Consider the following 12014-nt stretch of genomic DNA (forward strand, 5'->3'; position numbering starts at 1 on the left):
CAAACCAATTGCAGACCTTGGAATGAACCTGTAAATGGCCCTGAAATAGACATCAACTCCAAGCCTCATTCAAGCCATTTAACCCTGCAAGGCACATTCATTCTAAGTTGTAAACAACAGTACAAAATGATAAACCATACATCAATGAATCAAAGACAACTCTACCGCACCAGGAACATTACAGAATAAGCATATTGCAGCTGACCTTTAATCAAAGCCACAACTTCACAAGCTCTACAAAACCGTGGACCTGCAATGGTCATCCCTGACCTGTACCACTTCATAACACTAACCTGTAATGCAACCAATTGACAGTTCATAACTAATAACCTGTAAGTCCCCTCGGCCTTTTGCACAAGGGATATATCAGCCTCATTGCCTTTTGCAAGTCTTCTCTGTCTTTTGCACGGAAAATATTATGTTGTTTCCATTTACCTTTTCTAAGTTTTCTCTACCTTTTGCACGAGAAAGTTATGTCTCCTCACCTGCCTTTTACAAGTTCTCTCTGCCTTCTATACGAGAAAATTATTTGTACTTGCTCTTTGCATCTTGAGTACAAAATAAAGGACTAGACGTGTGACTTACTCCCTTCCCGATTATTTAGACACCCGACGTATGTTTGGCAGTTTGATTAATAGCCACTCTTCAAGAACTCCATCTTCGTCGTTGTGCCTGAGAGGTATCATGTCGTTCTCTTGCCTTTTACAAGTCCCTCTGCCTTTTGCATGAGAAATGTCATCTTCTTTACGCTTGCCTTTTGCAAGTTTCCTAGGCCTTTTGCACGAGGAATTCTATTTCCAGTCCCCCTTACCTTTTACAAGTCTCCTATTCCTATTGCATGGAGAGAAACCCTTTTGGTTTACGCTTACCTTATGCAAGTATCTATGCCTTTTGCATGAGAAAAATGTTACTTCCTATCACTGCTTACCTTTTGTAAGTATCCTTTTCGTTATGAATTGAACAAGCTTTCATCTTGGCTCACCTTTTGTAAGTACTATGTGCCTTTCGCATGAGAAGAACATATCTCTCCTTTGCTTGACTTTTGCAAGGCTTCTATGCCTTTTGCATAGGAAAAATTACTTCATAATCGACTCCCGAACCTGAATTTGGTTGCTAAGACCATCTTCTTTTTCTTTTAGGGGTTTTATCGATATTTCCCATTTCCTTTGGAATAAATAAAGTTCGGTGGAGGCTGTGTATTTTTTGCAATGCGACAAACTGCCATATGGCATCTTCACCTTTCATGGCCTCTGCAAAAAAACAAAAGAGATCAAAAGGTGGGAGGAAGAAGGACGAAATTCTAAAGTCACCCACTAAAGATTTTCTTCCTCTCATCTTTAGATTTGGCATCCACAAGCCAGCGTGTCTGAATGCACCTTTTTAATCGGGTATTAGAGGCCAAATCCAACAAAACCACCCCCTATATAACCAAACTCCTAACAGAAGGACACTAACTAGGCTTTTAAATACAACTCCTCTTCAGATAAATATTCCTTTCGGTAGCAGTACATCTTGTCCCTAGTTAAAAAATGACCCTGAGTCCAATATTTGCAAAAGAGATATGTGTACGTAGAAACAATTTCGGATCTAAGTGATAAGTCTTCAAGTGGGCCTCATTATTAAGAGGAACTACCAGGAAGAATCAGGCCTTTAAATGTTTCACAATATCAGAGAAAGTCTCAAAGTATTTGATACTTTGACTTTATGAAACCAAACTAAAACCATTCAAAAATTTGGAAGCGCTTTGTTCTTTCAAGATATGGAAGAACAATGTCAAAGTCGCTTAATATCTTTATGTTTGCACTAGTGCTGAAAAACCTTAACTAATGGCCAGCTCACGGGGTGAAAGTGCAAGAGAGAAATGAGTAAATGGTTCAGAAAACTGACTTCGAACTTATTGAAAGGAAGACAATAACCATTGAGAGAGAACATACACTAATGGAACAAGATCGTGCATCCACCATACTAACCACAAACCCTTTGATCTTCATCTGGGTGGAAAGCACCCAAATCTTTTGAAGGACGCACATCAATCATAACCTATAGAAAATAGAAACAACTTTAGATATCTATGAATTTACCCAAACTCCTGAAATGTCCTTATCGGGTTTCTTGGTTGAAACATACATAATCACCATGATTAAAGATGTTAGGAAACGAATGTACGAACAACGAGCGAGGTGAACAAGTTCAAAGCACCCAATGTCTCAGAAACCCTAAAATGGTTAAACGAAGAAGATGGAAAAAAACCTCAAATGCGAGAACCCTGTAGCTCAAATAGGAGACTGAAAAAGTGAAAATGAAATCGATAGACAAAATTTTAAAAGTTGAGGACCGTGCGGTCACTCTCCACCATCAATGATTAATATTTACTTGAAATTGTTGGAAAGACACAGGCAAAGTGTGATTTCTAGCTAGAATAAGGGATATCTATCAATCATTCTCCGTACCTCACAATGCCACGTAAAAACACTATTCAAATTCACCACTTCCCAAGAACGATAACTTTTCATCAGGGATCTCCACTTTATGACCTCGTACCTGGGAGAAGTCATCCATTACAAATCCTTGCTCTACATAATAGAAGATAATGGCTTGGGGGATAACTGTTCTTGGCTAACCGGAACATCCAAAAAGCATAAAGGTTTAACACCCATAAGGAGACAAAACAAGACGGTGATAGACGAATTATATGCCTCACACCATCAAGATCACCTCACTCGTAAAACTCATCCTCACTATTCAGATACATCTAACAGTCTTTTGTATCTTGTGCTCACTCTCACATTTAATTGTTAAGTAACTCTCTTATTTAAAGGAGTTAGCGAGCCATTTTCCAGATTTAAATTTCAGTTCCTATTGGCATTAGATTTCTCACTCTCTTAATAACTTGAGTTTTGAAGTGTTAACCTTGCAATCAATCTCTTTCCACCACTTCAGAACCTTGGACCACCACAACAGTGCATCAATACAACCTCTCTCATCATCGTTTTACTATAAAACATAGTTTTTCATTCCTTATTATAAACACATTTTGACTTTTTAGATTCATTGAATAATGAATGTATCTAGTTTATATATAGACCAGATACATCAGTTACTCAATAAATCTAAAAAATTAAAATTTAGTTATAATAAAAAATGGATGGAGTACATATGTATTTGGAAAAAAAATAGACTACGTTATTCCTTTTATTTATATATTGTAAGTTTTTCTAAAAAAAATACTAAATACTAAATTATTTTATCATAATAATTTTTTATACTCTTAAATTTTTATTATTCTCTCTTATTCAATTTTTTAAATTTTAATTTTTTTAATATCATTAACGAAGGATAATTTTATTAAAAAAATATAATTTATTTATTTTTTTATATAAAAATAATTACGTTTTTTCTAAAACAACTTATGAAAAAAAATAGATGTAGTAATATATAATACTTACCATTTTTTATAAGTCGATTTGAAAAAAGATTTGTATTAAATTTTACTTCATTTCATAATACTAATAAATCTTTAGTATTATTTTTTATTATATCTTTTTTATTTAGTATTCTCTCTTTTATTTTAATTTTTTTAAAATTTCTTTTTCATATTATTAGTGAATGATAATTTTACAACAATTCATAAATTTTCTTTTTCATACAATAATAATCATATTGTTAAAACTATTTATGATAAAAAATGGAGATTTTATATATAATGTAAGTTTGGAGAAGAGTGAATATTAAGTTGCTCCCAAGTACCACTCAAACTTTTGGATACTTTACTCATAAAATGGAAAATTTTACCCTATACCCCTACAATTGTACCCATACCCCTACATTTAAATTTTTTTGACCAAAATACCCTCATATAAATAGGGTATATTTTCCGTTTCAAAATTTTTTTACCATTTTCGTTGAAGACTTCCGGAGAAGAAATTTTTTTGGCGTTTTTGCATTGTATACCGGAACACTTAAGAGTAAGTCTTCCGGTTTGAAAATTGTATACCGGAACACTTCTCTTAAGTGTTCCGATTTGTTGTTTTTTTGGACACTGAACCGGAAGTCTTCTAGAAAGTCTTCCGGTTTGTATACTTATATACCGGAACACTTTCTTCAAGTCTTCCGGTTTGGATGATGTGTACCGGAACTCTTCTTTGAAGTGTTCCGGTACGTAATTTTTTTTTTTTTTTTTTTTTTTTTAAATTATTTTTTTTACATTATTTTTGCAGTGGTTCGAAGAAGAGGTGCAGATGGCCGGATTCCAGTCCGCACGTTAGACCGGGGTGCATCTTCATCTGCAGCTGCAGCTGAGCCGACTGGATATCCAGGAGGGCCGTACGATACATCGCTTTTGGTGAAGTACGAGCATCATGTTGCTCGACATATATGGTTCGGTGAGGTAAGTAAACGGACTATATTTGAAAATGAATAATAGTTGAATATTTTATAATTTGTTTTCTAATATGTGTTTTAATTGTTTTTAGGAAAGAGGACCAAAGAAAGAGTTGAAGGTTGCCGGACATGGACTGAAGTTGAATTCTAGGGTTCCATTGGCTCTTCCACCACAGATGGAGAGTTGGGTATCTAGATCCGGTTTAGCTTCACTGCAGAGAACGAGTCTGAACAAGATAAACACAAATCTTGTCTCTGCATTTGTGGAAAGATGGCATCTAGAGACATCTTCATTTCACATGCCGTTTGGTGAAATGAGCATTACTTTAGATGATGTCGCATGTCTACTTCACTTGCCCATTAGGGGTATCTTTTGGAGTCCTCAGGATGTGACTGAAGAGCTAGCTGTTGAACTTGCTGTGGACTACCTAGGAGTGTCACAGAGTCAGGCACAGTCACATGTTCGGAGCTGCAGGGGGTCGTATTACAAGTTGGAGTGGTTATATGATATATTCGTTTTTGCAGGTCATTCACCACATGTTGTTTGCATTTGGCACCAACGTTTTTGTTAATGTGAAATCTACATAGCAAATTAATCGAGTTGGGAAACACAACTTCAATTGCTTTCATCAAAGCAAGATCTCTATCTGTCAAAATCACTTGTGGACACATGTCTTTCTTCACAAACAACTCTTTTAATTTCTCCAATACCCAGCAAAAATTCTCTGTTTGCTCAGACTCCATATATGCAAATCCAACAGCAAAAGTCAACTCAGTGGATGTCATGCCAACAATTTCAAACAAAGGTTGTATATATTTGTTTGTCTTGTAGGTGCTATCCATAACTAACACAATCGGAAATATATTCAACAACTTCACTGAATCAGGATGTGCCCAAAATATCTCTCTCACCACTTCCGAGTCATCCTTTTTTCTACTCCAATACACATATCCTGCATCCTCAATAAGCTTAAACAGATGTTGTATCTCACTCCTTGGACCTCTTATCTCTTTTTCTATCACACTCTTATGCTTGTATACTTGCGTAATACGAGTGACATTCTCAGGAAACTTGTCTTGCAAGGAAAGCAAAATGTTTCTAGGTGCTACATGTCTCTTTGCCAAATCAGCGACATGTTGCTTCTCATCTGTGGTCAACCTACCAATAAACGAATGACCTTCTAATCTATCAGGTAAACCATGATTATGTAACCCACATTTTACATCAATCTTCCAACCAGATCCATCTTTCGCCGGAGTCGACCTGATTTTAAATGGACATCCACATTTCTTGGACGCACTTTGGGTACCACTATCACTAATCTTGTGTTTCCCACCTTTATCACAGCCAAATATTATTTTGTTACTTCTCCCTCTCTTCCCCGTTTCAGTATCTGAACGACTGATAATAACAGTTACTTTATTGTCGATTCCAACCTCTTTAATCCATCTGATAACCTCTTCTCGTGTACCAAATCTTTCCGTCGTCATAAACGCATCAGTAGTATCTACACATATTTTGGGAAGATTTTCCATTTCTGTAAAAAAAAAAAAAAAAATTAAAAAAAACAAAAAAAAAAACACGTACCGGAAGACTTAAAGAAAGACTTCCGGTACACAAAAAAAGCAAACCGGAACTCTTCTCCAAAGAGTTCCGGTATGCAAATTTCTTTTTGAAATTTTTTTATGTGAACCGGAACTCTTTCCTTAAGTGTTCCGGTTTGTTTTTTTTGTGTTCCGGAAGTCTTCCCAAAAGTCTTCCGGTTTGGAAAAATACATACCGGAAGTCTTTTTGCAAGTGTTCCGGTGCGAGGGGTGTGAAAGTGTAATTTTTGGAATTTTCAACTGAATGGTAAAAATGAAATGGTAAATTGGTTAAAACCAATTAAGGGTAAAATGAGAATTTTTAAATTTTTGTAGGGGTATGGGATTAATCGTAGGGGTACAAGGTAAAATTTTCTAAAATATTTTATGAGTAATCAATAAAACTTGAGTTTGAATGTCAACTCTAACAAACATTCTCATAGTTTTCTCTTTGTCTTCGTTTCTTTTCCACGGAACCTTTATATTAAGAAAAATAGTTTAATAAAATACTTTGTGTTACTTTCATTTTCATAACAAAATACTATATAATAATATTTTGGGAGGAAAAGAGATTTAACTCAAATTTTTATGATTTTTTTAATTATAAAGAAACGATGCTATCAATGATTGAATCTTCTATCAACTCTCATTTAATCTAATTAATGTCGATCTATCCCACCATTTTTTTAATTAACTTAAGTCTTCCATTATATAAAATAAAAATGAAAAAAATGAAAAAAAATTAATTATTAAAACTCTTTTACAAAATTTTCTAAAATACAAAATAAAAATTAAAAAGTATTTAAAAAAAAAAGAAATTAATAAAAAATATACAAGGATAAAATTAATATTTTTTATAAAATTGAGAAATTTTCGACAAACAAACATATATGTCCCGTTAAAATTCATCCCACAAAAGCCAATAATTTGTTGAGGGTGTGAGTTTAAAACATTGTATCGTCCTAAAAAAATGAATGCGGGATGGGACTGACGTGTATTTTTATTTATTTCTTGAATGTTAAAATTCTTTTGATTTGAATCCTTAAATTTAAAATCCACATGAAACTTGCAGATTTTTCTATAAATTTTAATTTTAAAGATTAAAATCACACAAGATTCAACATTTAAAATTTTTATTAAAAATATAGACAAAGTTACATTAGAGTGTCTTTAAATTATTTCTTTTAATTGATTGGTCCTTTAAATTTTGTTTGTATTACATCATTTTTTACACATTTTGATTATTTAAAAGTGTGTGACGGTAATTTTGTATTTCACCATTTTCATACTACTAAAAGTAATTGTATATATAATTACCACCTTTATTCTATTAAAAAATGATAATAATACAAACTTATAATAATTTAAAAGACCAAATTATTATAAAACAAACATAAAATGATGAATTTATTAAAAAAATAATATTTTAAAGAACTTCTAATGTAATTTTGAAAAAAAAAATATATAAAAGAAAAATAAAAACACTTAATTTATATGGATCAATTAACTATTCAAACTTTTTAAAACTTATGAGATAATTGATGTTTTTTTAAATTTTTTTCTTATAGTAGTGATGATGATATATATATTTTAACATTTCATTTTCAATTCTATAAGAAAACATGTTTAAAAAAATGTTATAAAATTTCAAAAAAATACATGTACTAAATACTTGTAATAGGAAAGCTCTAAACCATTTTATTTTAAAAATAGATAAACTTGAGTAATGTATAATAAAAAGACTAGATTATTGTAGCATCAACCTATTAAATGTAAAATAGTAAAAATAAAAACACAATAAAAAAATTTTTAAAAAAAAAAGAAAAAAAAAAAGTAGAAGTTTAACCCAAAAAGCAATAGTTGGTGCATAAATGGTTGTTTGAAATTGACTTCACATCAAATTTGACACAAACCATTTTCACCTTCATCTTCTTCATCACTCTTCAATTTTCAACTCTGTTTCTTCAATTCAAACCCTCTCTCTCTTCTTCGTTGCTCCCTCCTCACTCTTCTAATCTGTCTCTGTTGCTTCACAGCAAAATCCATTTCCCTTTCCTCACAACTACTTTCCCGTATGACATCGTAACCTTCTTCTCTTCATTCAATTTCACTTCTTTATATTACTTACTTTTACTTGTTTTGAAGAATTCAAGTAGCAGAGTATTACCTTTGTTGTTCTTCTCCCTATCAAACGTTTGTTCTGTTTTTTGTGAACGGAAAAATGGGTACTTGGAAATTGGGGTTTTGGGGGCTTCTTTGTGCTGCTTTTCTCTTTTCAATTGATGCTGTTGAGCTTCGTAGGAATCAGCCTACTGAAAGAATTTCAGGTAGATTTTTGTTGATTTGGCTATCTATTGTTGAGGTTTTGAGTATTTTGATTATGAAGTTATGGTTTTCATGAATGTGTTTTATTTAGATCTGGTTTTGATTTAGGTTGATTATGATATTTGATGCATTGATTGTTGATTTTATTTAGCTTGAAATGTTGTAATTTCAATGATAAAGCATTGGATCTTCTGTGAATCTGCATTGAATTTTAAGATCTGAATTTTGAAGTGCCAAGCTTGCTAGTTAGATACTTTTACTACAATTTTGGTAGAACTTTTTTTTTTGTGGTCCGGTTTTGCTTTAGCATATTTCCTTAGATTATGTTCAATCATGTTAAGAGTTACTATAAAGTATTGGCAGGGGCTCTAGACACTGTAATGCCTAACTTATGCAATCCCTGGGCTCAATTTTGGAAACTAGTTTAAGAGTTTGGAAGATGTTGCATACAACTTGAATTTTGTGAAGTTTATTGCTCCTACTCCACCTCATGGTGCACACGTCCTCGTAGAAGGATATATTATCGATATGCTTATGTCTATAGGCTCTGTGATTTCAATAGATTGGTGTAGATTTGTAATCTCTAAAGAGTTCTTGCTGAACCCTGGTGCATTTTTGCTGGCTCCTAAGCTCCAATTTTACCGCAGAATCAAAGTATGAGCAATTCCGCTGCTTCCGTGATTCCATCTCATATTCGGAGATTTTATCTTGGTTTACTAACAGAAACTATAAATTATATTAAAGATTGAAACCCATGCAAACTGCTGACGACCTTTCAGTGATAATACCTTACTTCTGTCTTTTCCTTTTCGAAACTTATAAACCCTGTAAAGAGAAAATTGATGGCCCAAATATAAACGTTTTCACCCAAGAATTTGTATTTTTAAATGTTATGAATACAATAAATCAACTCGCTACAGCTCTATTTAGGGAATACGAATTTAGCATCAGTTTGGATTACAGTTAACTGGGGAAGTTGCTGGAATAGGGGCACATCCTTAGTTGCTTGGAGTATTAAAGTGTTCATAAGCGGTCTTGTGTTTTTATTTTTAAAGGACTTGCATTAAGCAATTCTGTTTCTGGAAATACAATAGGTTCTAATTCGTTTCTTTAACTTCTATGTGTGAATGTAGTTATTTTAAACTAATATTTCATTTTATTAAATACTCATGTTGTAGTTGAACAAATTGTAGGTAGCGCTGGTGATGTGTTGGAAGATGATCCGGTCGGAAGGTTGAAGGTTTTTGTTTACGAACTTCCAAGTAAATATAATAAGAAAATTCTTCAAAAGGACCCGAGATGCCTCGCCCATATGTTTGCTGCTGAGATCTATATGCACCGGTTTATCTTATCTAGCGCTGTCCGAACCCTTAATCCTGAAGAAGCTGATTGGTTTTATACCCCTGTATACACCACCTGTGACTTGACACCAAATGGCCTCCCTTTACCCTTTAAGTCACCACGAATGATGAGAAGTGCAATACAACTTATTTCTTCAAACTGGCCTTATTGGAACCGAACAGAGGGAGCTGATCATTTCTTTGTGGTTCCCCATGATTTTGCGGCTTGTTTTCATTACCAAGTATGAGTTTAGAATACAATTTTTAAAATTCATTGTTCATATCACTCTAAGTGCTACTTTGAGCATTCCAATACTGCACATATATCATGTAACATGCTCCTTTTTTTTATTATTTTGTTCCAGGAAGAGAAGGCAATTGAAAGAGGGATTCTTCCACTGCTGCGACGTGCCACCTTGGTACAAACATTTGGACAGAGGAATCATGTGTGCTTGAAAGATGGCTCAATTACCATTCCTCCTTATGCTCCGCCACAGAAAATGCATACCCACTTGATTCCTGATAAGACTCCCAGGTCAATTTTTGTGTACTTCCGAGGACTGTTTTATGATGTTGGAAATGACCCCGAAGGTGGTTACTATGCAAGGTAGATATTATTACCGATACAAACTTCAAATGAGGGTTTGAGTACGCATCCTTTTATTTATTATAATATTATGTATGCACAAAAATAAGAATGCTGGCTCGGTATCCTTTTACCAGAAAAGCAATACGGAGTGATTTTGATATATTTTTTATCATTAGTTTTTGTTTCAAAGAGTCTAGTGGTGAAACTCACACACTCTTAAGTGCAGAAAGGAGGGGTGTTGCGGATTCGAACTCACGCCCCAACGCATCAATATCCACACATTCTTTTACTATATGAATTGCACTTACCTGAAAATTTTGATTTATATAAATATATAATTGTTGTATTTAGTGGAGTTATTGAAATTGATGGTGATGTACATTGAGATTTACAGTATTCAATATTTAGGGTCATAATTAGTTCATTCTAAAATTCTGATTGAATATCAAGTATGCATGCATGTGTTTTGGTGCATGCGTTGATGTTATGATGACAAAACAAATAATCCTGACTGGCTGTAATTTTTAAATTTTACAGAGGAGCAAGAGCAGCAGTCTGGGAGAACTTTAAGGACAATCCATTATTTGACATTTCGACCGAGCATCCAACAACATATTACGAGGACATGCAAAGAGCTGTGTTTTGTCTATGCCCACTTGGATGGGCCCCTTGGAGCCCAAGATTGGTTGAAGCTGTGGTATTTGGTTGCATTCCTGTTATTATTGCAGATGATATTGTTCTTCCGTTTGCCGATGCAATACCATGGGAAGAGATCGGGGTGTTTGTTGATGAACAGGATGTTCCTAAGTTGGATACCATACTCACATCGATCCCACCAGAAGTTATATTAAGGAAGCAAAGATTGCTTGCTAATCCTTCTATGAAGCAGGCAATGTTATTCCCTCAACCCGCGCAATCTGGAGACGCTTTCCATCAAGTTTTAAATGGACTTGCACGGAAATTGCCGCATGACAGAAGTGTGTTCTTGAAACCAGGGGAGAAGAGGTTGAATTGGACTGCCGGCCCTGTTGGTGACCTTAAACCTTGGTAACAGTAGTAGGCATTATGATTCTTTATAAATCTTGGTCAATCCTCCTCAAAATGTTCATAGGGGGTAGGTAACCAAGGTGCTTTTTTTTACATTGTAAATTTTGAATATTTTTACAGACAATTCATAATTTGCAACATGATTGATCTCATAGTATGCTAATGCAACTTATTTTGCTGCCCTAGTAGGAGTGTCTGTTTTCTCGTGTCAGGGCATTAGAATATAAGAGTTATTCTTGTTGTTTTGGTAAAACTTAGAATGAGTTCTCTAAGTTACTTGTTTCATATATTTTGTGTGTGTATGAATACGGTTATGTTAGGAAGAAATGCCAAATCTGTCTTGCTTAGAAGAAACGGAACTCATTCCAACATTTAGATTTTAGTAGGATTTAGATACAAGCCTCCATTTGATTATCTTGGAGTTTTATTTAATTTAGACATTGATTCTCATGAAAGATAGTAGTTTGGTGATAATACATAGTTCTAGTTTATTCTCTAGCTAGGGTGGTAGATAGCTTGGTTTTGTGATAGGACATTTGGCTTTTGTCTTTCTTTAGACGGTTTTTATATTGAAGTTTACTTATATCTAATCTTATTCTCCTAAAGGGATAGAAAATACTATAGAAAACACAAGTTCAAAGAGTTTCAAAATATCAAAAGTGTGTCTTTTTTACTTTTTCTTGGAAGGATATACCCACCACTTTGATGGTTGTGCAAAGTGAAAATGATAAGGGGAAATGAGTGTTAAA

At 33.8% G+C, this 12014-nt stretch overlaps 2 protein-coding genes across 2 annotated transcripts; both read left to right on the forward strand.

Moving 5' to 3' along the window:
• The first annotated feature begins 4201 nt into the window (after positions 1 to 4201).
• Positions 4202 to 8120, forward strand: LOC127102117 (protein MAIN-LIKE 1). The gene is made up of 3 exons (XM_051039530.1): positions 4202 to 4387; positions 4473 to 4905; positions 8110 to 8120. Exons 2-3 carry the CDS (start codon positions 4557 to 4559, stop codon positions 8118 to 8120), a joined length of 360 nt encoding a protein of 119 aa, XP_050895487.1. The 5' UTR covers positions 4202 to 4387; positions 4473 to 4556.
• On the forward strand, positions 7842 to 11450 carry LOC127105782 (probable beta-1,4-xylosyltransferase IRX10L). The gene is made up of 4 exons (XM_051042988.1): positions 7842 to 8291; positions 9483 to 9871; positions 9995 to 10236; positions 10756 to 11450. The coding sequence occupies exons 1-4, from the start codon at positions 8186 to 8188 to the stop codon at positions 11267 to 11269; spliced, it is 1251 nt and encodes a 416-aa protein (XP_050898945.1). The 5' UTR covers positions 7842 to 8185; the 3' UTR covers positions 11270 to 11450.
• The last annotated feature ends 564 nt before the right edge of the window (positions 11451 to 12014 follow it).

Source organism: Lathyrus oleraceus, chromosome 7 (genome assembly GCF_024323335.1).
Source record: "Lathyrus oleraceus cultivar Zhongwan6 chromosome 7, CAAS_Psat_ZW6_1.0, whole genome shotgun sequence".
NCBI lineage: Eukaryota > Viridiplantae > Streptophyta > Magnoliopsida > Fabales > Fabaceae > Lathyrus > Lathyrus oleraceus.

Excerpts from the sequence above, each read along its gene's own strand:
- LOC127102117 (XM_051039530.1), top strand. The coding sequence starts at position 4,557 with ATGGAGAGTTGGGTATCTAGATCCGGTTTAGCTTCACTGCAGAGAACG.
- LOC127105782 (XM_051042988.1), top strand. The coding sequence starts at position 8,186 with ATGGGTACTTGGAAATTGGGGTTTTGGGGGCTTCTTTGTGCTGCTTTT. Across the intron at positions 8,292-9,482 it reads GCCTACTGAAAGAATTTCAG|GTAGCGCTGGTGATGTGTTG; the intron begins GTAGATTTTTGT and ends AACAAATTGTAG. Across the intron at positions 9,872-9,994 it reads CGGCTTGTTTTCATTACCAA|GAAGAGAAGGCAATTGAAAG; the intron begins GTATGAGTTTAG and ends ATTTTGTTCCAG.